The following is a 25,006-nucleotide window of genomic DNA, read 5'->3' as shown; positions in this document are numbered from 1 at the left end:
GGTGGCATTGAACTGACTCTTCGAAGAAATACTCGAATTATCTTGATTCTGTGTTTTCTTGACTGTAGCATTTCAAGTATTTAATCCGCCCTTATTTTAAAAAATTGGCTACAGATATAGCATTACATATTTTTTAGGTATCTTGATATTACTTTTTTGTAACTATTTCATTGACTATTCAAGGCTTTATAAAAACCAGAAATCTCTAGTTTGCTTTTCCTGTATTTTGAGACGTAATTTATTTCTGCCTTTGGAGGACTTTTTGCCATTAGAAATTAAGGCATATATCAAGTCACCGATTACATTATCCTAATTTTCCCCAAGTATGTGTTAATTTTTTCTCTCTCTTTCATTGCTCTCCTGCAAAGGGGAGCAATGGCACCAGAATATTTGGGGGGTATTTCTCTGAAATGACTGAAAGAAGAGCATAGATAATCAGCAGTACTTGTTGAGCTCTGAGTAAAAGCATAATGTATGCTTGACTCTCTGATTCCCCTTCGCTGTTTGTGCATCAGTTTTAGAGTTAAAGTGAAACTATTTTTAGTTTTCACAATATTTAGTTTTTCCAACATTGATAATGCCCACTCAAGTTGTGGTTGATTTTAATTTATAATTACTCTTCATATGTTTTGTTTCTCTTTTGATCATTTTGGAAACAGGAGACATACTAATATATTTACACTTGAGTTTGTAAGAATGTTTTGCTGCGTGGTAGAGCTTATTTTGCTATCTTGCTGTCTTACAAATAATAGAGTAACTGTGTGTTTTGACCAGTTTGTGAATAAAGGTCAATTTCATGCCTATGGTAATTAGAATAGCTTATTCTAGCCTTTTGGCTAATTTTGGTAATTTCCCGCGAAAGAGTGTGTTTAGCAGAAAGGAATTCATTCTTAAGCACTTTTTTTCCCCTTCTTTTCTTTACATTGCAGACTGTTTAATTTTAAAACTGATTTATCTCTCTTTTTAAAGGAAGAACCTCTGAAAGGCTATGGAAAAATGACAGTTAACCTTAGGGTGGCAAGTTAGTTGGGGAGGGGATGAAGTGGGAAAAGATCTATCTACATGGTAGGCTAGGAGGAACCAAGGAGCTCCTTCAGTCATCACAAACTAAGAAGTTTTAGGGAAAGCCCTTTTGATTCTTTTGTAATGAAACCAGCAATGAAGCTCTCCTTTTGCATCTTCAGGGAAAATGATGTTTCTGTTTTTGGTAGCAAGAAGATTAAATGTTACTTTAAATGAACCTGTCTTTTTCAACCCCATACTTACAGTCTTGATTTTCTTTCAGACCCCAACTGTAAACTTGAAGACAAGACTGAAGATGGAGAGGCAATAGATTGTAAGAAGAGGCCAGAAGACGGAGAGGAGTTGGAAGACGAAGCTGTGCACAGCTGTGACAGCTGCCTGCAGGTGTTTGAATCGCTGAGTGATATCACAGAACACAAGATTAATCAATGTCAACTGACAGGTAAACAATACTTATCACGTCTTGTCTTCATCCTCTTCTGTTTCTGTTTTTTTTCAGTTTGTTCCTTCAAGGGCTTTTCTCTTCTGTTTGTTTTATCCTCATACTTGGTACCTTGGTAAGTCAAGGGTGCCTAGGAAAGAATAATCAGATGATGGTTTACAGCAAACTCAGGGTCACAATTCTTAGATTTTGAATGGCATGTAGATTTTAATAGCCAGTGGATATATTTACAGTGATGTCACAGAGGTGCAGGACCTGACATCGGATGGCTTCGTGCTCCCATAATGTGGGACATGCGTTCATGAGGATCAGGTCTCACTGCCTGTGCTCACTTCCTGTCTCCCTTGTCACTCTGCTGGAACTATGTCTGCTCACTTCCTGTCTCCCTTGTCACTCTGCTGGAACTATGTCTTTTTTGGGCCTGGCCCATGGCATGTGCTCACTAAGGCAGGGAGATATTCTTTTCTCTATAGTTCGTGGATGAATCCGATTAAAAACGATATGTGAACCATGTTCAATTCAATGGCTGGTCCAAAATTGAAACTCAGTTTACTAAATTTCCACCCTCTTTAAAAAAAATATATCTCGCAAGAATGTACTATATGCATGCACTCTATGGGCTGGGTGGGAATTTCAGAAATATATCAAAAATTTTTTTAAGATATGAATCATTTTGTCCCTTACTGTTTGAAGCTAAGATTGCTCTTGGGTGTGCATGTGTGTGTTTGTGTGTGTGCACGCTACATTTCTTTATCTTTGTCTCCAGACACAGATCTTTCTTCAATAACCATGTACAGAAAATGGATTTGCTAGGCAAACTGTAGACAATTTTCCACAGAATAATTGGTATTTTGTAAAATTTTAATGGGTGTTCCATTTTAAACCTGGTCAGATCATTGTGGAAATACTGGATTAAATCAGTTAAATAGACTTATTTATTAAAGTGCATTGTGGATCTTCAAGGAGGGATACAGTGAGGAAGTTTTTTTGGGCCATAGACTCTTCTTTCAGAAAACGCATTATCATCTTTTGGAACCTTAGTTTGACAGTTGATGTTTATAATGATTATAACATTGTGATGCATTGTTTTTTAGGTAGAGGTTTTTTGTTTTTTTTGGTAAATTTTATTTTGATCTAATTCCAAATTTATAAAAAAATTGGAAGAATAATACAAGGAACTCCTATATCCCATTTACCAGATTCACAAATTGTGTACATTTTGGCCCATGTAGAATAAACACTTTATCATTCTTTCTCTCTCCTCTAACTTTCCCTCCTTAATCATTTGAGAGAAGTTTGGAAACATGGAGTCCCCCTAAATAAATCATGTATATTTCCTAAGATCAAATACATTCTCTTACACAACTTTGAAAAGTACAATTATCAAAATCAGGAAATTTGACATTTAACATTGATAAAATGCTATTATAATCCATAGTACATATTTAAATTTTAGGTGTCCTAGTAATATCCTTTATAGCCATTTTCCCCTTTCATCCAGGATCCAGGATCATGCGTAACTTTTAATTCTCATGTCATTTTAGAGTCCTTTATTCTGGAACAATTAGCCTTGCTTTGTCTTTCTTGACTATGGCATTTTGAAGAGTATTGGCCAGTGACTTTATTGAATGCCCCTCAGTGTAGGTTTGTCTGATGTTTCCTCATGATTAAATGCAGGGTATATACTTTTGGTAGGACTATCACAGAAGCGATATTATATCCTTTTTAGTACATTTGTCTCATTGTTGATGATGTTCATGTTGAATACTTGTTTAAGGTGGTGTTGGCCAACTTTCTCCAGTATAAAATTACCATTTTCTTCCTTGTAAGTAGGGAGTAATTTGTGGGAAAATATTTTGACACTCTCTATATAATCTTCTCATCACAAAGCTTTTATCCACTGTTTTTTTGTCCATTGATAATTTACTAACTCTAATTTCTTTATTAATTAGTTGGCCGTCTACTGCGATTTGCCTTTATTTATCCACCCACTCATTCATTCATATTCCCATGGATTTATGGATTCTTATTTAATGGGTCATAATTCATTGCTAGCATTATTTTGGTACACAAATTGGCGACATTTAGCTGATGGGAGTCCCTTCAAACTGAATCCTGTGTCTATTTAATATGTCTTCATTATGATTTGAGGACTTATTCAGTTTCTGTTGTAACAAGATTCTCCAGGGTCGTCATTTTCCTGTCTTAGTCATTCAGTCAGGGTTTTTTCAATCCTGGCACCTATCAAAGGACAAGGAATTTAGAACCCAAGACCTGGGTGCTATATGTGCTCATTGCTGCAGGTGTATGGATGCTTCCAGACCTTCTCAGTAGACAGAACTAGGGAATGTATGTGTGTGTGTGTGTGTGTGTGTATGTTTAATAAAATATACATACTACATGCATAATATAATTCATAAAATACATAAGTATCAGAGAGGATGTGGAGAAAAAGGAAGACTCATTTATTGCTTGTGGCAAACTAAAATGATGTAGCTGCTTAGCTCAGATATCTGCATACCAATGTTCATAGTAGTAGTATTCACAATTAGCCAAAGATGGAATCCCCTCGAGTGTCTATCAATTGAAGAATGGATAAATAAAATGTGGTACATACACCCAGTAGAATATTACTGAGCCATAAAGAGGAATGACATCCTGATACATTTGACAACATGAATGAACCTTGAAAGCATCATGTTCAATGAAATAAGCCAGACACAAAAGGACATGTATTGTATGATCTCACTGATTTGAAACAATTAGAATAAGCAAGCTCATAGAGTCAGAATTTAGACTATAGGTTACCAGAGGATGGGGTGATGACAGGGAATGGGAAATTACAGCTTTAAAATGTATAAATTGTTCGTATTTGGAACAATTTGGATGGAGACGGTAGCACAACACTGTGAAAGAAATTAACAGCACTGAAATATTTATCTAAATATGATTAAAAGGGGAAATGTTAAATTATATATATGGTAACAGAATAGAAACTAAAAAAAATTTCTTTAGACACTACATACACAATGAACCTTAAGTTAAACAACAAACTTTAATTAATAGTACAATTGTAAAAATGTGCTGTCATCAATTGTAACAAATGTTCCACACAAATGCAAAGTCTTAATAATAGGGTAGTTTATGGGAATCCTGTATTTTATGCATGATTGTTCTGTAAACCCACAACTTCTCTAATAAAATAAAAAGAGTAAAATAAACATATATAAATTATACACATAGACCTCTTTTTCTCTAGTAATAACTGTGTGTTCATACTGATACCTCTAATTCAGTTTAATGACTGAGGTATTTGCTAGATGCTTTCCTTTCCATTTTCACCACCTTCTTAAACAGTTGTGAAAGCCGACTTCCATCATTATCAATATGTTAACTCATTTGTTTGAGCCTAGAATATACATTAAGTAGTTTCAAAATTGCTAACTCATACCACCACGAGAATCAAACCTGCTGACTAGAGTTAATATTTAATAATTATTTTTAATGTAACATTTACATACAATGACATTCATAAATCTTAAGTGTACAGTTTGATGAATTTGATAAAATGCATACAGCCATGTGATCCATATCCCTGCATCCCAGAAGTTCCCTCATACCCCTCCTTGATCAATAATATTCCACCAGATGTAATCTGTTTTTAAGTTGTTTAGTCATAGGTTAGTTTTGCTTGTTCTAGAATGTCTTATAAATTGTATGTACTCTTTTTTTGTGTCTGGATTCCTTTGCTCAGCATAATCTGTGAGCATCATCCATGTTGTTATGTGTGTAAGTAACTGGTTCCTTTTTATACCTGAGTAGTATTTTATTGTATGACTATAGTATGATTTGTTTTTCCTTCCTCCTGTTACTGGATGTTTGGGTTATTGTCAGTTTTTGGCTATTATGAACAAGGTCTTTTTGCTGATATGTGTTTGTATTTCTCTTGGGTCGTGGGGATACTGGTGGAAGTATATGAGCCTATGTTTACTACTTAGAGAAACTGACAAAATTTTTTTCCAATGCAATTATACCATTTTACACTCTCACTAGCAATGTGTGGGTGTTACAGTTATGGTACATCCCACTAACATTTGGTGCTTTCTTTTTACTTTAGCATTCTGTTGTGTGTGTGTTGCTATTCATTGTGGATTTATTTGCATTTTCTGGTTCACATACATTTAATTGAATTCATTTTAAGTATTATTTAGTCATATCGTATGAATGTTGGAGAATCTCATTGAATGCATATGATTGTAAGATTCTGTTTTCAGAGGAATAGCTGGTGCTTTACATGAAGCCTAACTCGTGAGAATCAACTCTTATCCTTAGGATAAAGACATGGGAATTTGAGGCAGTAACCAGTATATATATACTATGCCAGCAGGATATCTTACCTTGGGTAAGAATGGGTTCTCTCTCATGTTAAGGGAACATTTTAAAATTCAAATAATTTAACAAACAAACTTCAAATTCCATTTTGTGAGCTTTTGCTTTTTATTAAGTGCCTGGCATGCATTTATTCTTGTGCTCAGCTCTGTGGCATAAAAGAGAGGTATAAGTCATTATTCATGTGTCATACAACTTTAATAACATCAGTACAGAAAATGCTAAATTTTCAACACATAGCAGGGAAAAGAAAAAATTTATGAGTTAGATACTGTTTTTTTTTTTTAAACAAAAAAGGAAGCTAATTAAGTTATTTATTTTGACCTTTTTTTTTCTTTTAAAGATTTATTTTTATTTATTTCTCTCCCCTTCCCCCCCTGTTGTCTTCTCTGTGTGTCCATTCACTGTGTGTTCTGCATCTGCTTGTATTGTCAGGTGGCACTGGGAAACCGTCTCTTTTTTGGTGTGTCATCTCTCTGCATCAGCTCTCTGTGTGTGCGGTGCCACTCCTGGATGGGCTGTACTTTTTCCACGTGGGGCAATTCTCCTTGTGGGGCACACTCATTGTGCTTGGAGCACCCCTACATGGGGGCGCCCCTGTGTGGCACAGCACTCCTTGCGCATGGCAGCACTGCGCGTGGGCCAGCTCACCACACGTGTTAGGAGGCCCTGGGTATCGAACCCTAGACCCTCCATGTGGTAGGCGGATGGTCTGTCTGCTTCCCTATTTTGATCTTTCTAAGCAAAGGGAAACTTGTCTGGGCTTACCTACCACAACATTTTAATCAAAGGTAGGAAAATCAGTCCATCAGAGGCTTATTTGTGACTTACTGAAGCACATTTCAGGAAGGGGAAATCTGATATTACTTGGTCAACTTTAAAGTTGTTCAGGATGATTTCTTAGGGAGGGTGGTAAATTGGCGAGACAAAGTAAAAGTGGAGGATAAAGAAGAGAGGAAAAAATGGGAGAAACAAAATCAGAAATCAATCATTTTTTTGCAGGTTATAAAACTGAGCCTCTGTTTGCTTAAGGATGGCCTTCAGTCTGATCTGGGAAAGATACTTAGAAGCATTTTAATTTAAAAAGTAATATGATGCTTTTACCTTGCTCCTTGGTTAAAGCTTTTTAGTGTAACTTGGAGGTCTGGCTCTTATGTTTTTTTTGCTTCCTACAGTTTAACTCTTTTCTTAGTGCTTTTTTTCCCTGACTGACAAAGTACTGCTTTTAACAAATGAGAGTGTTATCTTTCTTTACTTACCTTTTCTTCTTTTGGTATTACTCTTAATCTTTCACTGTTCTTTTTCATTACTTTTTTCTTTTAAACTCGTCTAGACCCGTTTTGTGTCCTAGCTAATTTTCCTCTGATTCCTGTCCTTTCTCTAAGATTCTTAATTTCTTTGTTATCCATAGTTGCCTCCTTCCTTTCTTCTGCCTGTTACAGTTTCTTCCTACTTTCTCAATTGTCTTCTTTTCTTCTTGTGGCTTCTTTTCTATTAATTTTGAAGTCTTCATTTATATGTCTGTACCTACCAGCCAGACCACAGCCTGAAGCTTTTTTGATGAACATTTTGTTTGAAGAAAGAGGGAATTCTGAGGAGTGTACTGAAGAGTTAAGTGTAGAGTGGAATTAGGAGAGCAAGAAATCTTAGGACTTGTTGATTTGCAAAATAACAGAAAAATTGAATATTCTCTTGGTCTGACCCTTGTAGGAGACCCTTAGAGGCTTTGCCTCATGATTCTTCTCATTCTTTAACTCTGTACTTTCTTGATAATTTCAGTGCTGTCCCTTTGGTCACTTTCATCCCAAAGCATGAGGCATATTCCTTGGAGAGTCTGCCTAGGTGAAAACTGATTTACTCTGTAATTAATCCTGGTACAGTCTTCCTGATTGGGTCTAGCCAAGACCGCGTCTTAGGAGATCTAATATGGAGCATGATGATCAGTTCTAGACCCAGATTCAGGAGGCAGCTCGAGGATTGACTATGCCTCTGGTCATATCATGAGTAGACATAAATCACCTGGACTGAAGTCATAGACTGTATCCAGAAGGGATCCAGGTTCTAGGTGTCACACACACTAGACCTGGAGTCTTTCCCTGAAGGGATGCCCTGGAATGTGGACGCTCTTCTGAACAGGCATCCTGGATCTAGGAAAGAACCATCCCTAATGATAGGAAGGGACCAGTGCCGTGCATCCAGATGAGTTCTCTCCTTCTTCATCTCATGGTGTAATTTTCCTTGAGTCTTAATATGACATGTGTAAATTATATCTCATCCCTGCTTGTAGGAATAGGGGTAAAGGTGAAAGAAAAAATTATATCCTACAGTAGATGGAAACCACCTGTCTTGCCCCAGCCTTGCTCTCTTTTTCCCAAAGGCTGGGAAAGGAGGGAAATCAACACTCTAATGCTGTTGGGACTCTCTGATGCAGAAGACAGATTATCAAAATATATATTTAAAGAAGGAAAAGCACAGAGAACCTCTCATTTTACTAATCCACAAAGCCTATCATTTCTTGCCAATTCACTCAGGGGGTGGGGAGGGCAGGAAGCCAGAGGGGTCTCATCACACTTCTCAACAAAGATTTAATGGCAGGGTGCTATGGGGAAGGCTGAGATTATGGAGACTTTATTATGCTTACAAAACTGAGTGAGAACTAGCACTGTAAATCATCAAAACTAACCTACACTTAATAGGATAAATGTGTAAAGTGCATTTGGTAAGACAGTATGCTGTTGTTCTGAGTCATTTTTCTCTCCTGCTAATTTGCAAGCTTGATTTTTCTGTTCAGCATTCTTTCGCATCACTAACGTGAATTGCCTGGGTGTAAATGCAGGAGAATCTGAATAGCACTGTGGTACCTCTTAACCTCTAGCCTACCATACTATTGGGAAGATGGGTCTGTAGAAGTATGTGTGGCAACCAGGCTGCTAGGATTTGGGGAGATGGGCTTATAACCCAGATTTATAAAGCACTAGCCATATTTGTAGTTACTTTACAAATATATTTACTCTATGGGTTCACATTTTTGAGAGAATTGAGCTGAACTGATGGGTGGATGCTGTGCAGAGTATAAAGTAGTATGTTCACTTAATTTGGTTTTAGCAGTTATGACACTTCCCATAAACTCCACACTAATTTTGTGAACAGGAAACTTTTAGATATCTGGAATTGTTTTTGTTTATTTTTTTTTGCCAAAGGTGGGGGGAAAGCAGTATTTTATTTGCGGCAAACTGAAGACTGGTCAGATTCACCCAAGTACTCTTTAAGAGTTTCATTGAAGATGGGAAAAGGGAAATGAGTGATTTACAGAATGAAATATCATTTTCTTTTTTTTTTGATTAATTTATTTTTCTCCCCCTTCCCCCCCACCCCCGCAGTTGTCTGCTCTCTGTGTGTCCATTAGCTGTGTGTTCCTTTGTGTCCACTTGTACTCTTGTCAGCTGTATCGGGAATCTGTGTCTCTCTTTGTTCCATCATCTTGCTGCGTCAGCTCTCCGTGTGTGTGGCACCACTACTGGGCAGGCTGTGTTTTTTTCACGCTGGGCGGCTCTCTCTACAGGGTGCACTCCTTGCACGGGGGAGGGGAGACTCCCCTACGTGGGGACACCCCTACGTGGGGACACCCCTGTGTGGCATGGTACTCCTTGCACACATCAGCACTCTGCGGGGATCAGCTCATCACATGGGTCAGGGGGCCCTGGGTTTGAACCCTGAACCTTCCGTGTGGTAGGTCGACGCTCTATCCGTTGAGCCAAATCCACTTCCCATGAAGTATCATTTTCAAAGAAATATATTGAAACTGTTTTTAGAACTTATTTTTGTGATTTTCCTTTTCAGATCATTAATTGAAATAAATTACGTGAAATAAATATGATATTGCTAACTTTTTAGTTTACATTAATAAGGCTTAAAGAATAATATTTTCTTTGCATTTTATATTACTTTCTGTGTTAATCACAATTTATCATATATAAGTAACTGCTTATATACGTCTATATTAAATAGGGTTATGGTAGTATAAATTTTATTTTTCTCTTTCTATTTTGATCAATTCCTTGTTTCCTATCCAAAATCTTTTCTTAGTTTTCAGTTTACTTCATTTTCCACATCCTCTTACCCCCAAAGATTCGGTTTTGTGGTTTCCATCCCTTTTTCCACATGTTTCTTACTTTTTTAGACTAGTGGTTTCAGATTTTTTTGACAATAAAAAGTTAGTATTAACCTCCATAATATATGCTTATTAACACATTACATGGATACATGCATTATATAACTCACAAAAATAAGAATGAAAAAGTGGGGTAAAGATGAAATAAACTGGCTTTAAAAAGAATTTGTATGTTATTTCTTAGTCTTGGTCTAGGTTCATTTATTTTAATAATTGGTTTTAATGCCTGAGAAAGCTGAAGAAGATATCTCACAAAACCACCAAAAATATGTCATTACACTTCTCAATGAGGTTCATTGTTGTTAATGGTGGATAAAAACCCATATTTCAGATAGCTTTTCTGATAATTTCAGTTTTGTTTTGCCATCATTTGGTCAGATCTGTTAAATGGTCCCACCCCTTCTACCTCCCCATAGAGTAGCTGACAACCAGGTTTGATTAGGAGTGCAAGTGGTAGATCTGCCCTTCTTTTGTTGATTACTTGTACTTGATTGTCAATATTCTGCAGCTACTTTACAGAAAACTTAAAAGGTCAATTGTTGAAAAGGGAGGATTTTGTGGGGTTTAGGTGAGTTAAAATTAAATAAGATGATTTGTAAGTCCACTGGGCATGCATAGACTGTGCACTATAATGAAATAGGGGGAAGGGAATGGAAAAGCTATTTTTTCTCCCACTCTTCCTATGTCTTCTTGTATAAACCCTGGAGCAGGTCTCGTTTGTACCTGGATGGCTTTTCATGGCTGGTATCTAATGGTTGCTAAACATGTGGCATGTCATCTCTGCCCTAGCATGTATACCCCATATTTTAGAGACCTCTTGTCTTGGCTTCTGCTTACTTTATGATGTGCAAAACAACTAATCAAATCTCTTCTCCTCTCAGTTTTTGAGGGGCTGAGAGTGCCATTTTCTTAAGTCTGTCTGGGTTATGACCAGTATTTGTATTTACCAAAGAAAAAGTGGTTATCCATAGTTGGTTCTAGCCTCAGAGCAGTTGGCTGGTTGAGCTCTTTTTTTTTATTTTGGAGGTAGGACCAGTTAAACTATTGCCTGATATATATAAAGCTTTTTTGCTACATTGACTATGCTACAGAAAAATTTTTTATATTAGGATCTGGTCTACCATTCTCTTCTTGATATATTTGTGTGTGAAATTCTCTACCAAAACATCAATGTAAAATAGTAGTTTTTGTCTGTTATTTTCTTAAAACTCTTCAAATGATTTTTGGGTTATAACCGGAATAAAGGGCTATATGAATGAGTTGTGCTTTCCCACTATGAATGATAAACTGTTGCATTTATTAAATTATTACAAGTAAATAGTTTGAATGTTGAAGGAGGTAATTTATGAAAAATTTCTCTGTATTTTTGGTATATGTTTTTATTAGGGGTTTTTACTTTTAGCCTTCTTTAATCTTGTGATTTAATAAATCATAAGAAAATTATTGATTATAAATGGAAAATTCCTGAAGGATGAACTCTTCTGGAAATAGGAAGTAAATGGATACATTCACTTCAGTTTCTTTTTTACAAGTAAAACTTGGTGGAGAATATCCTGTATTAGCTATAACTGTATTTGCAAATTACCTCTGCTCCTTGATTAATTTGAGATGTTTGAAATGAATGGAATTTGTGAAGAAAATTAGCATTATGTGCATATTCAGAAATGTTACCTTGGATATCTGTGGAACCACAGACATTTCAGATAAATCATTTTGCCTTAGTTGTATAATTGATAATTAATACATAATCATCTAATTCTGTAGTTTTAGGTTTTATTTGCCAAAAATTGTAAATAAAATGTCAAGAACACAAACGATGGGAGAATATCTTTCAGAGTTTCCACAGTGTCCTTGATAGTCATTGCTGGTAATTAAAGCTGTCAGTTTGTCCCTATGGAGAAGTGTAAAACTTATAAAACGAAGGGCTGGGTATGAAATGTGGGAACAGTGGGGGTCTCTTTAGTGAGAAAGATGAATTAAAAGAGACCACCTATTTCCTAGACCCTATACAGGCATGCAGTCTGCCTTATAAGCAGTGTAATGTTTAGTTATTGGGCTACAGATGTGTGCACACAAGGGCTCTACCACTTGCAGTCTTTCCTCAAATGTGAAATTCCACATGATGAAGCTTAAGAGGATAAAATTTTGCATTTTCTCATTACTGTATATTCTTCCTTATTAGGCTGCTGTAGAAGCTTTTAAAAGTAGACAGCGTCTACATCCATCTCTTTGTGCTCTGTCTAAGGCTGGGGATCTTCTCTTTGGGGATTGGTAGCAATGTCACAGACATCTGTGACCTCTTAATAGGTCTTGGGAGGGGAAGGCAGGACCCATTCCACACTGTGCCTCCGGGCTTAATTCCTTTAAACTTCAAGGTATTGGACTGGAACTCTTCATTCCTCCTTTCTTTCTGTTTTACCTTCAGGGTAAATTGATCGATTAGAGATGATTATTCCACAAACTCTGAACCCTTTTCCCCTCTGTTCCAACTGGAGCTTCTCAAAGTTTAAAGGGATTGTGTCTCCTGGGTAAATTGTAGAATGAATTTAAGTAGATTATTGGGTAGAATTCTTTGAACACATATTAAAAGTGTGTGTGTGTATAGCACAGAAGGAAATATTTGAAGCAAAAGTTAAGAAACATTTGTTTCAGTATGATTATAATGAAGTTATATAGAATTTTTTAACACATGATTTAGCTGCTAAGATGTAGAACCATAGTAGTACTTCAAGCCAAGAAAATAATAGGCTTAGTTCAACAAATGGGCAAATGGGCAAAATCGGAATGGTAAGACCCTAATAGGACCAAAGACAACCATGAATGACTCCTTTATTTAAGCACAGCAAGGTTCTACTTATTGATGGCTTTCAGCTTTTTTAACTTCTTTGTTTAACAACAAAAAACCAACATATACCTAATTTTTTTTTGCATGTGTGAAATCTTATGGATAGCTTAGACCATATTGAAATTATATTTAATGCTATATCAATTGAATTTTTTTCCTTTTAAAAAAATCTAATTCTTGGGCTCTACCCACAGAGCAATATTAGCTCCCCCTGGTCACTAAATAAAAGTGTAGATAAGGCTGATTGGAGTGATGAGCTTCATTGGCTTAAATCTTTAAATGCATAATTAATCTTAGGATGCAAACAGTGGGCATGCACGCTGAACTATTTCCCAAGTAAATGTCTCACTTACACTTGAGAAGTATCCATTTCATCCTAAGTAATGAGGTCGGCCTGGTTGTCTTCTGTGCCTTTCTTGGGGTTGTGTCCATATTAATTACCCCTGAGATCCAGTTTTCTGATGTGGGAGATATAGAATAAAGGATAGATATTCAGGTCTCTTGTAAACTGGGAGATTATTACAAAAGCAGAAAGCTTTCTAAAGGAAAGGTTATCAGTGTTAAAATAATTTAAAAGAGGTATTCTTTTAGGGAAAAAAGTTACATATTCAACATTAAGATGTATTTTATTTTTTGTTGTTGCATCAAGAAAATACTTTTTGCTATAATTTGCCAATTTTTAAAGTGTATATTTTTGTTACTCACATGTCCTTTAAACTTAAGTATTTTTATGGTCTAATTTGTAAAAAAAACTCCCCACCATAATCAAATTATCAGGCTGACAGACTGTTGAGAATGCTTTTATGATCTTTTAAAAAAGAAATCGGTCAAATCTCTCACATACTTACTATTTCTTATTCTTAATTTTCCTTGCAAAGTATTTGCATTTTGCTACAGTTCTGTACGGGTTATCAGAAAACCATGATCTGGTTTAATATTTTATGTTAAATATTATGTGTATTTTTATGCATTCCAAAGGGAAGATTTAAATTTTATCTGTGACCTAATATTTGAGTTGTTCCTTTGTTCTGTTTGCTTATCTGAATATTTTTCTCTGTATGATTTAGCACTATTCCTTGCCTCCCCAACCCCACCATCCTTTTGCTCTTCTTTCTTTCCCAGGGCTTTATTTTTAGGGCATGAGCCTTAGCCCATTGGTTTGTTCTTTCTTTTTCTTTTTTTAAAAAAGGTTTGTTTGTTTGTTTGTTTGTTTATTTCCCCCCTTCCCCTCCTCCTGCCCTGCTGTTTTTGCTGTCTGTGTTGTCTTCTCTTATCATTTTCTCTCCTCTAGATTCACTGGGATTCAATCCTGGAGACGTCTGATGGGGAGAGAGGTTCCCTGTCAGTTGTGCCACCTCAGTTCCTGGTCTCTGCTGCGCTTCACCTGGACTAACCCCTTGTTTCTCTTTCGACGCATCATCTTGCTGCGCGACTCACTTGTGCGGTGTGCTGGCTCACTCGTGTGGGCACCGGCTCACCATGCAGGCACTCGCATGGGCACTGGCTTGCCGCATGGGCAGGCTTTCTCCTTTTTCACAAGGAGACCCCAGGGATCGAACCCAGGTCCTCCCATATGTTAGGTGGAAGCTTTGTCACTTGAGCCACATCTACTTCTTCTATTTTTCAACCAACATCTTTGTATTGGAAGAAAGGATACAGTCTTCTAAACTTAGTCAATTTCTTACTGTTAGCCTCTTTGGCCTGTGGAAATCTAAGGGAACTTTCCTTTGGAGCTATTGATACTGTCTTATTGTTTGGTCTGAAGTGATTGTTGTGCCCATTCTCCTATCCCCTACCCCCATTTTATTTCTCTCTCCTTCCAATACTGTTAACTTCCTTAAGCAAACTGCCTGCCCTTTGCAAAGGAGCAAATGACCATTCTTTGCTTAACTTTTGCTAATGACCACTCATAGGTAGCCACATAGTCATAACTTTCCTCTTATCACCATTAATTTAAACCTGGTGTTTATTCATACAAATGGTATTACATTGATAAGATAATGCAGTTTGGCTTAAGATAATGAATAGTATATATAGTATCATTTCTTGCTACACTAAGACCATGCAGAAGTGGTGAAGTCATTAGCACTTGTCAGTGGTAAATATTGCTATATGTCTGTTAGCAGTTTAGTTCCATATACATTTATCAAGCTCTTTGTCCAATAAGTCCTGGGAATACAGAACCCAGGATCTTTTGGGAAGAAAGGTGGAGCTAGAGGTGTTCCAGGCAGATAAAAGGGAAGAATAGTAGAGGTACAAAACAGCATGGTATCTTCTGGGACAACTTCATGCTAGAGGAAAAACTGCCAGGTAGGAACTAAGAAATAGGAATGGATTAGTCATCTCTTGCTGAGTAACAAGTTGCTCTAAAACTCATTGACTTAAAACAACCATGTATTATCTCAAAGTTTATGTAGATCAGGAGTTTGGAAGCAGCTTAACTGGGTGATTCTGGTTCAGAGTCTTGTATGAGGTTGCAGTCAAGATTTGGCGGGGGCGCCAGTCATCGGAAGGGGCTGGAAGGTCTACTTCCAATGTCAATCTCAGAGCCTCAGGTCTTCACCACATGAGTATCTCACAACATATGACAGTACATTTTCCCCAGAATGAGTGATCAGTGAAAGAGAGAAAGAGAAAGGAGGGAGGGCCCAGGGGAGGGGGAAGAGATCAAGGCAGAAGCTGCGATGTCTTTTATCTTTGAAGTAGTATACTATCATTTCCTCCATATTCTATTGGTCACACAGACCAACTCTAATGTGACATGGGGGGGATTATACAGAGGCACAAAACCCAGGAGGTGGGGATCCATGGGGCCATCTTGGAGCCTAGAAGGGACTGTAGGGTCTGGCTATGAGGTACCATGCCAAGAAGATAGGTTTGATTCTCTGCCTGAGCTTTTCTGACTGCTCTGAGAAACCTCACAGTATCAGCTGGGGAGAAATGGAGGGCTGGAGTTGAGTTAGCAGGGATCCTTTCTCTTTCGAGAGCAGTCCAGGCTGGAATTGCTTTTAATTTTTATTTTAGTTTTTTCTTTTTTTTTTGTTCTTGCTGTTTTTTTAAATTTTTAAATTTTTTTAGGAGATGCCAGGGATTGAACCCAGGAAGCAGGCGCTGAACCACTGGGCTACATCTGCTCCCCAATGAGAGTTGTTTTTTTTCTGTTTGTTTGTTTTGTTTTTAGGAAGTACTGGGGATCAAACTTGGGGCCTCCTAGATGGGAAGCAGGTGCTCAGTCAGTTGAGCTATATCCCTTCCCCTGGAATTGTTTTGCATACAGAATTTTCAAGTAATATTTTATTTGATTATTGTCTTTGAGGCTTAAAAATGTTTGCTAATTACTGTTTTAGGAAGTGGGTAGCCATGGAAGGTTTCATGCTAGGGATGATGTATGCAGATTGGGCTGTGTTGTGGAGAGTGGGTTAGAGGAGGCACACCTGGGGGAGGGGAGACGAGATGGGACACTCTTAACAATTGTACTGGCAAGAGAAGATAGAGATGAAACCAGGGCAGTGATTATTGGAGTGGAGAGGAGGGCCAAGCGAAATTCAATAAATATTTACAAGGTAAAACCATCAGATGTGGGGTAAGAAAGCAAAGCAAAGATCTAGGGCCAGTTCCTGATTCTCTACTGCCTTAGGCAAATGGGGTGACCAACCCCTGAGACCAGGAAGGAGAAAAAGACGCAGTCTGGAAGTTAGGATGAAGGATGAGGCTTTGCTCATGTTGAATTTCAGAGACTCTGGCTAGTGTTGCTTTTTTAAAAAAATATTTATTTTATTTTAACACCCTTCTCCCCCCACCGTTGTCTGCTCTCTGTGTCCATTCACTGTGTTCTTCTGTGTCCTCTTGCATTCTTTGTCAGGTGGCACCAGGAATCTGTGTCTCTTTTTGTTGCATCATCTTGCTGTGTCAGCTCTCCATGTGTGTGGCGCCACTCCTGGGTGGGCTGTGTTTTTCACATGGGGTGGCTATCCTTGCTGGGTGCACTCTTTGCGTGTGGGGCACCCCTACGCGGCACTTCTAACGCACGGCAGCACTGTGCGTGGGCCAGCTCACCACACGGGCCAGGAGGCCCTGGTTATTGAACTCTCGACCTCCCATTTGGTAGGTGGATGCTCTATCAGTTGAGCCATGTTCACTTCCCTAGAGTTGCTTTTATCAGCAGTGCACATGTCCTCCAGAATTAGGACCTAAAGGCACTTAGCATACCTTCATATTTCCTTGAATTTTGGTTTAGATTTCCTTCTGTATATTACCTTAAGTTTCTGCTCTATCTTTCTCCCATTTGGTGACACTGTTTCTGATCTAGTTTGCTTTCTGCTTTAGTTAGCTGCTGGATAGAACACCTTTTATAGCCCCTCTCTGACAACAAGTGAAAATGACACCCCTTAAGTTTCATCTGGAAAAGCAAGCTGTATAAAATCATTAAGGAAGGCCAATGTTATTTTCTTTTAAGATGAGGGAATTTTGATATAAAAAGTTTCATGCCTTATTGAAAATCCTGCGTATGTATACTAAGAAGAGTGCTTTACTCCCATAGGATTAAAATGGTGGATTTTTCTTTTATTTTAAATATGCTAAGGTCCATCTCTATGGGGAATCTTATCACTAAGGAATTATTGATTATGTCCCTGCCTGTGACTTGGAATATGTATCCATCTTTTGAATCTTAACAGACTGGTTTTATGGCTGATTTTCAGACCTGGAGTTTCCCATCATCTCCCTTACTATTATTTTCATTAAAAATTCCATTAGCTTAAAAAAAAAATCAATGTAATCATTCAGTAGTAATTAATTCTTACCAATCTTCTAAAGGTGAAATGAATTAACAAAACTTCAAACTGTTAAAATGAGTAAAAAGGGTTGTGTGGCTAATGGGATGAGGTAGAGTTGTCAGAATAATGAATCGGGGGTGGGTTCCGTCAACTGGCAGAATGCACCATGCAGTTCTACCAAACTAGTCATGTGACCTTAAGGTTTCTTAAGTGTTTAATCAAAAATTTCCTTTTCTATGTGATAGGAACAATAACCAAAAAGTAAAAGTGTTTCCTACCTCATAGAATTGTGAGGTTTAAATATGTATCACTCTGACTGTAAGCATTGCCTGTTAATTAGTATTATTTAAGATGGTAAAAGTGATTCTTTTAAGAATAACTCACATGAGCCAAATTCTAGATTTGAATGTCTTCCCAGGATCCTGAGCAATTTTGAAAGAGGTAGTATGAGTTACTATTTGGCATGTAATGAAAAATGGAATATATAGCCTTAAGTATCCCCCACCCCCATCTCCACCCCCGTTTGAAATTCCAAAGGGAATAATGTGTGATTGAAGCTAGGGAGGGATTGGGGCAAAGGGAGAAAATAGAGTTTGTTTAATTATGTTCATCACCTTTTTTTAGTAAGGCCTTGTTGATTGTATACAATAAAGAACATCATGTTATGGGAAAAAGAAGACAGGCCCTGTTATGATATTTTATTCTAATGCCATTTTATACAAAATATTAAAAATTAAGGCCCTAGCATCAGTTTTCAGCCAGCACTCTGTTGTTTGTATTAGAAGCTAGTTGTGTAATGGTTATCCTTGGAAAAGTTTTTACTTGTCGTTTATTTTGTGGCACAAATTTTTTCATGTAACTTTCAGAATCATTTTTAAAGATTTCACCTTAGTTTTGTGAATTAGCTAAAATAAATAAGAAAATAAAATTAATTTTAGTTTAGTGCAATTAAAAATATTCATTCCTTCTTTTTAGTGGGCATGCATAAGCATCATGAAATTGGTCTAGTGGTAATAGAGGTTCAGGGTGATTATTTAGAAAATCATGTGGTCTAAATGAGTTCATATAAATACAAGCAATTTGTAGACTTAGTTTTCTAGGGAAAGAGAGTCTAAAGAAATGCATTTGTGCACCAAATGCCAGTAAAGACAGTTGACTAAAGTGTTTGCAGTGCACGAAACAGGTTAAAACAATATGCTCAATGTGTACATGTTGAGCAATGTCCTGTTAGTGAGCATTTTCTATATTCCCATTTCTGCTAAGCATTGTGAGGGTGCAAAAGCAATGTGAGTCATGAACCCTGCTGCCAAAGATATGACAGTGCACTTGGGCAGACAAAACATGTACCTGAAAAATTCTGTAACAATGAATATGGCAGTATATCATTAATTGCCAGAATTGCTAGGGAGTGTTAATTTCTCTAAGTGTTCAAATAAGTGGTAAGTGTGTGCAGTAGTTGATAGGAGGGGCTTGAAAAGAGGCTGGATGGTACTACACCCGGAGGGATCATTAGCATATGAATAGGAAGGGGATGGTAAGTGAGATTCTAGCTAGGAAATTGCACATTGATAACAAATTCTGAGTTAAAATCCTGAAATATCATCCGGAAAATAAGTTCATATGCAGGAGCATTGTGTCACAGCAATTGCATATGTAGAGTATTCAAGCATTCGGGCAGGGCATGATGCATGTAAAAAAGTGCTTTAGGTGTGCAAGAAACAAAGTAAGCATTAGGTCAGTTACTTCCTAGGGGGGGAAACTTTCCACATTAGGTGGTCCTATGAGCAGATTGAAAGAGTCAATTTGAGTAGAATCTATGACCAACAGTGTTTTAAAATACTTATCAGGGCATCCGCCTACCACATGGGAGGTCCAAGGTTCAAACACAGGGTCTCCTGACCAGTGTGGCGCTGGCCCGTGTGCAGTGCTGAAGTGTGCAAGGAGTGCTGTGCCACACAGGGGTGTCCCCTCGTAGGGGAGCCCCACGTGCAAGGAGTGTGCCCTGTAAGGAGAGCCGCCCAGCACGAAAGAAAGTTCAGCCTGGCCAGGAGTGACACAGCACACACGGAGATCTGACACAACAAGATGATGCAACATTATGAGACACAGATTCCGGGTACCGCTGACAATAATACAAGCAGACACAGAAGAACAAACGGCAAATTGACACAGAGAGCATACAACTGGGAGGGGGGGTGGAGAAGGGGAGAGAAATAAATAAATTTAAAAAAAATCTTAAAATACTTATCAAAATAACATGACTAGAAGGCTAAACTACCATGTGAAGCTTCTTAATTCAGCAGGAGTTTGTTGAGCCTGGCTCCAGCAGCCTATGTTTGATAGTAGCATCTTTTACCTTAGTGCTTTTGTCCTCAGACTTAATTTCCATTTAAGTTTTATTCTTGTTATGCTATGAGCCTTTGGTGCTTATCAAATATAAATTTTCTCCAGTGAAGGAAGAAATTGCTAGCACAGCTATTAATAGTTTAATGAAACATCTTATTGCTTCTTAAAATTTATATTTTCATGGTGATTGACAATTGTTAATTAGTTAATCCTCTGCCTGTGCTCATAAGGTAGGTCAATATGATCTCCCTTATAAAATGAAATGACTGAGAAATCAAAAACTTCAGTGATTTTCAACAACTTATATCTTTATTGACATGGCAAAAAAAAAAATGAGTTTACTCTCAATTTTTTTTAGTTCATCAAATGCCTTTGTGTTGAGTGACCACTATAGATAGCTTTTCCCATCACTATCCAATTAAGCCATTGATATCAAGTGGGAGTTTGGCCCCTTAGAGTACATTTTTTATCTGTATTCTTAGATGTCTAAGATTTAATGTAGAACTTGGATTAATTCATAAGCTAAATATATATGTGTTATATATAACAGAGAAACTCCAAAAAATAGTTGCTTTAAATTAGAAACAAGTTTATTTCTCTCTCACCTATAAGACTTAATGAGAAGCATTCACCAGCTGGTTTGGGGGCTCCATGGTTTGTTAGGGACCCAGGCTTCTTCTTTTTTTTTTAAAGATTTATATTCTATTTCTTTCTTTCCCCTTCTCCACTTCCCCGCCCCTGTTGTCTGCTCTCTGTGTCCATTTGCTGTGTGTTCTGTGTCCTATTGCATTCTTGGCAGCAGCACTGGGAATCTGTGTCTCTTTTTGTTGCGTCATCTTGCTGCATCAGCTCTCCGTATGTGTGGCGCCACTCCTGGGCAGGCTGCACTTTTTGTGTGTGTGTGGGGGGTGGCTGTCCTTGCAGGGTGCATTCTTTGCACGTGGGCCAGCTCACCGCACAAATCAGGAGGCCCTGGGTTTGAACCCCGGCCCTCCCATATGGTAGGCAGAAGCTCTAGCAGTTAAGCCAAATCTGCTTCCCCAGGCTTCTTTTTTGTTGCTCTGTTTCCTAGCACGTGGTCACCATTCTCAAGTGGGCCACCTTGGCTGCTGGAGCTCAGCTCATCATGTCCAGTTGGAGGTTAGGTTAGGAAAAGAGGGAGAGGCAAATGGGTCAACGGGGGTCCTCCTGTGTGAGTCAGCTCCCATTGAACAGCCTTTCCATTCAGTAATTCCGCTTAACCTTCATTGGTTGGAACTTAGTCATGGCTACAGGTACTGTCAAATTTGCAAGGGAATCTGGAAAAATAGCCTTTTATTTGGGGTGGAGATATGCCCAGCTAAAATCAGGTATTGCTACTGAAATGGAATGAAAGAATGGATTTTGAGATAGGCAACTAATGGTTTCTAGCATAATTAGTACATTTGAAATTTTGGGTTATGTTTTATTTCATATTACTAGGGATATTTTTCACTTCCAAATATCACGTATAAATTTGAGTGTTTGCTAAAACATCAGAGCCTTTTAAACTCCTAACATAGACAGAACCCTTTTCTCCAGTGGATAACCTATATTCTTTAATATTTAACAAACAGTACGTCAGATTTTCCAGTACAGAAACTGTTTTGAATGAGGGATAGGACTATAGTCTGGCACTCTGTGCTTTATCCCATCTTGATTTTTGGTTTTGAATGTGTCAGTTAACTCCTGGAGGTCCAGAAAAATAAGGAAACATTTTTATTAGAGCAGAAATGCTTAATATAGCCGAGTCAGGCAGGCTATGAATATACAACCCCAGAGAAAGTTTTCTGGAACAGGGCACAGTGCTGTTCCAACTTTTGTTGACTCAACTTCTGCATCTTCATATTTAACCCCTTAAATTACATTCTCTATGAGAGCAGCATAAAATAAGCTCCATTTTGCTTGGGTCCTGGAGGTTAGAACAATGAAAGACATGTCACACACGTGCTTTTTGGATGTGACATGTCACCTTGGTACTAGTAGCCTGCCTTTGCTATCCTGAGATATGGGATTGCCCACACCACCTGCCATTGCTAAGCAGCTGGTATGCGACATGTCTCCCTCTCCGTTGGTATGCAGGCCTGGTGCTTCTGAAGGCTGACACACAGCCTTCCCCCACCTCCCTCCTTCTCTTGGCCTTCCCCAGCATCTACAGACAGATGGGCAGTGTGAACCAAAATTCGCTAGATAATCTACACCAGGGGAGGGGTTTTAGAAGAAAAAAATTTCCATTTAGTGCTGAAGAACAGAGTCATGGAATGTCAGAACTAAAAATGGCCCTTAGGGTTCATCTCGTCCAACTCCCTTTTATAGAAAAAAAATTGAGACTCATCATCACTTAGCACCTTAGTGGCCCTGTCAAGAGTTGAGCACTGAACTTCTGACCCCCAGGTCCATTGTTGCTTTTGCTCAGCAATTACATCATCAAGGTGAAACACATAATAGATCGCACCAGAAACCATTACCCAAAAAACATATTCCTGGAAGAATAATGCTTGTCAGAAGGGGTGGTGCCCTTTTCTCTATAAATGCTCCCCCTCCCCATGTCATTGGAGAGTTTCTCCACTCCCTAGTTGTCTCTTCCTTCTCTGGAAACATGCCAAGAGAAAAGCCTGTTTCTCCTTAAGAAGGAGGACTCTTGCCCATGTAGCGGGTACAAGTAACGTGAGGGCAGCTTCATTTCCCTTGGTGCGGCAGTCCACAAGGCCAGTTCCGTGTCAGCATTCCAGTATGAAAGTGGGCTTCACACCCCCTTAGCTTCATCCTTGGTGTTATTAGGGATCATTCCTCCCAGTAGGCGGTGGTGGTGGGAAGAGACAAAAATGGTCAACTACCCGCCAAGCCCCTTGGGTTGTAGCTGCGTCTGCTGACCACAAGGTCTGGAGTGGCGCTGAGCTCATTCGCACTTGCTTTCAGTTTTCAGTTGTCATATGAAGTATTATCTGTGCTGCCTGAGTCCTTGTTGGTTTTCCTGCTCTACTGGATATTTTTAGATTCCTCTAACCCCGTATTAGACCCCTCTCCAGTTTTTAATAAATCTCTAGTATGCCCCTAGTGCATATCTGAGAAACACCATAAAACCAGGTATAGATATGATGGAAGAAAAAGTAAGTTCCAGCTGCCAGTGGCTCATGTTTGCTAATTGGAAAAGTTATGGATGCTTTCAAAATATGAACATGTTTATAGCCACTCTTCATAGTTTTGCTGTTACATTATTAGAGAATTAAAATATAGGGTGCATCATAGACGATGGTCATCCACCTTCATGCTTGTAATGTCCAGGAGAAACGTAAATGTTTCACACTGTTGTTTGATGGTTTTAAATGATTAATATATATACATCTTTGTGGGGGGAGTATTTGAAGAATAAAGAGAGGAAGGGAAGAGTATAATGCGTTTTCATTATAAGGAGCAAATGCCTCTTTATATTCATGCTGAAATTAAATATTTATAAATGTTTTCAAAGAACTCTAAAATTGCCCTTATAACTTTCAAAATTTGCATTAGCTCCTGTATTTTAGTTTTCTTTGGTAGCCTTTTTGATCTTTCTAATACAGCCAAATGTTATATTTAATAATAAAAAGAGATGTAAAGAGATATCAAAGTGAGAATATTCCATTGTTTATATGCTTTTAAAGCATATATTTTTAAAATAGCCATTCCAGTAACCATACTATGTATATGTGTGTAAGCCTGCCTATCATTATATTGATATAAAAACTCTTCTTTTGCTTTTACTGGACCTGTGGTTGGTGCTGGGGTTGGTGTATACTCAGGAGACCTGAATCTCTAGACTGTCCATGTGACAGCCAGGCCCTGAACCTCAGCAGACTTGCAATTCCTACCCTCTGGTTTATTGGATTTACCCCAGCCAGCTAACAGGGAGGTGAAGTAGGTCAAACACCACACCAGGGAGCCAAGAGTGCCTACAACTGCCAGCAGGAGAATTGCATCCGTCATCCATGTGGAATCTAAGCCCCCTCTCGATATTGAGGAGGAGTGGACATAACCATCCCAGGGTCCACAGGATGGAGGAATAGAGTATGGATTAGAGTGGACTTATTGATATTCTACTATGGAACTACTGTGATTAGTAATGGAAGAAATTGTAGCATTCATGTGGAGAAAGTGGCCACGGTAGCTGCTGAGGGTAGGGAGAGGGAAGAAGAGATATGATGTGGGGGCATTTTCAGGACTTGGAGTTGTCCTGGGTGGTGCTGCAGGGACAGATGCTAGACATTGAATATCCCACCATGGCCCACTGGGTGGACTGGGGGAGAGTGTAAACTATAATGTAAACCACCATCCATGTGGTGCAGCAGTGCTCCAAAATGCATTCACCAAATGCAATGAATGTCCCACAATGATGAAAGAGGTTGTTGATGTGGAAGGAGTGGCATGAGGGGTGTGAGGGTTATATGGGGACCTCATATTTTTTTAATGTAACATTAAAAAAAAATAGAGAAAAAAAAAGTAATATAGAAACTTGCAGTTATTTACTGCCGGGAAATGAAATACCATAAAGAGTTAGTGGCTTAAAAACAATAGCAAATTATTACTTTTAAAGATTCTCTGGGTGGACTTGGCGGTTCTCAACTTTTCACAGACTTGCCTGGGAGGTCCAACATGGTCTCGCACACATGGCTGGTGTTGGCTGCATCTGCCTCATAGCCTCCCCCTGTGGCTGCATGTCTGGTTCTAAGAAGAAACACTGCAACAGATGAAGGTTTAACTTGCAATCAGTCTCTTGAGGCCTGGACTCAGAAATAACAGTGTTACTTTTGTCATTGTCTCTTGCTTAAAATAAGTCCCAGGTTCTAACTCAGATTCAAGGAAAAGGGAAATAAACTTCAATTCTAGATGTGAAAGCAGCAAGGTCACTGCAAAAGATCATGTGGGAAACACAATCTACCACAGAAATCAAAGTCCTTCTTATTATCATTTCTTTTCTTCCAAGTCTGTCATGCAATTTTAATTGACCTTATGCTTCTGAG

General features: G+C 38.3%; 1 protein-coding gene across 8 annotated transcripts in view; it reads left to right on the top strand.

The window, feature by feature from the left end:
- Positions 1–25,006, top strand: part of ZNF521 (zinc finger protein 521) — a 936,466-nt gene that overhangs the window by 677,649 nt on the left and 233,811 nt on the right. For all 8 annotated transcript variants that reach the window (XM_071208506.1, XM_071208505.1, XM_071208503.1 and 5 more), the window contains one exon: positions 1,286–1,465. Coding sequence is in view for 3 of the 8 variants with exons in the window: in XM_071208503.1 (XP_071064604.1) it covers positions 1,286–1,465 (180 nt within the window). In the remaining 5 variants the exon portion in view is untranslated. The remainder of the gene's footprint in view (positions 1–1,285; positions 1,466–25,006) is intronic.

This window comes from Dasypus novemcinctus, chromosome 16 (genome assembly GCF_030445035.2).
Source record: "Dasypus novemcinctus isolate mDasNov1 chromosome 16, mDasNov1.1.hap2, whole genome shotgun sequence".
Taxonomy (NCBI): Eukaryota; Metazoa; Chordata; class Mammalia; order Cingulata; family Dasypodidae; genus Dasypus; species Dasypus novemcinctus.
Note: the sequence above shows the minus strand (reverse complement) of the source record. Positions and strands in the feature narration are given on the sequence as shown.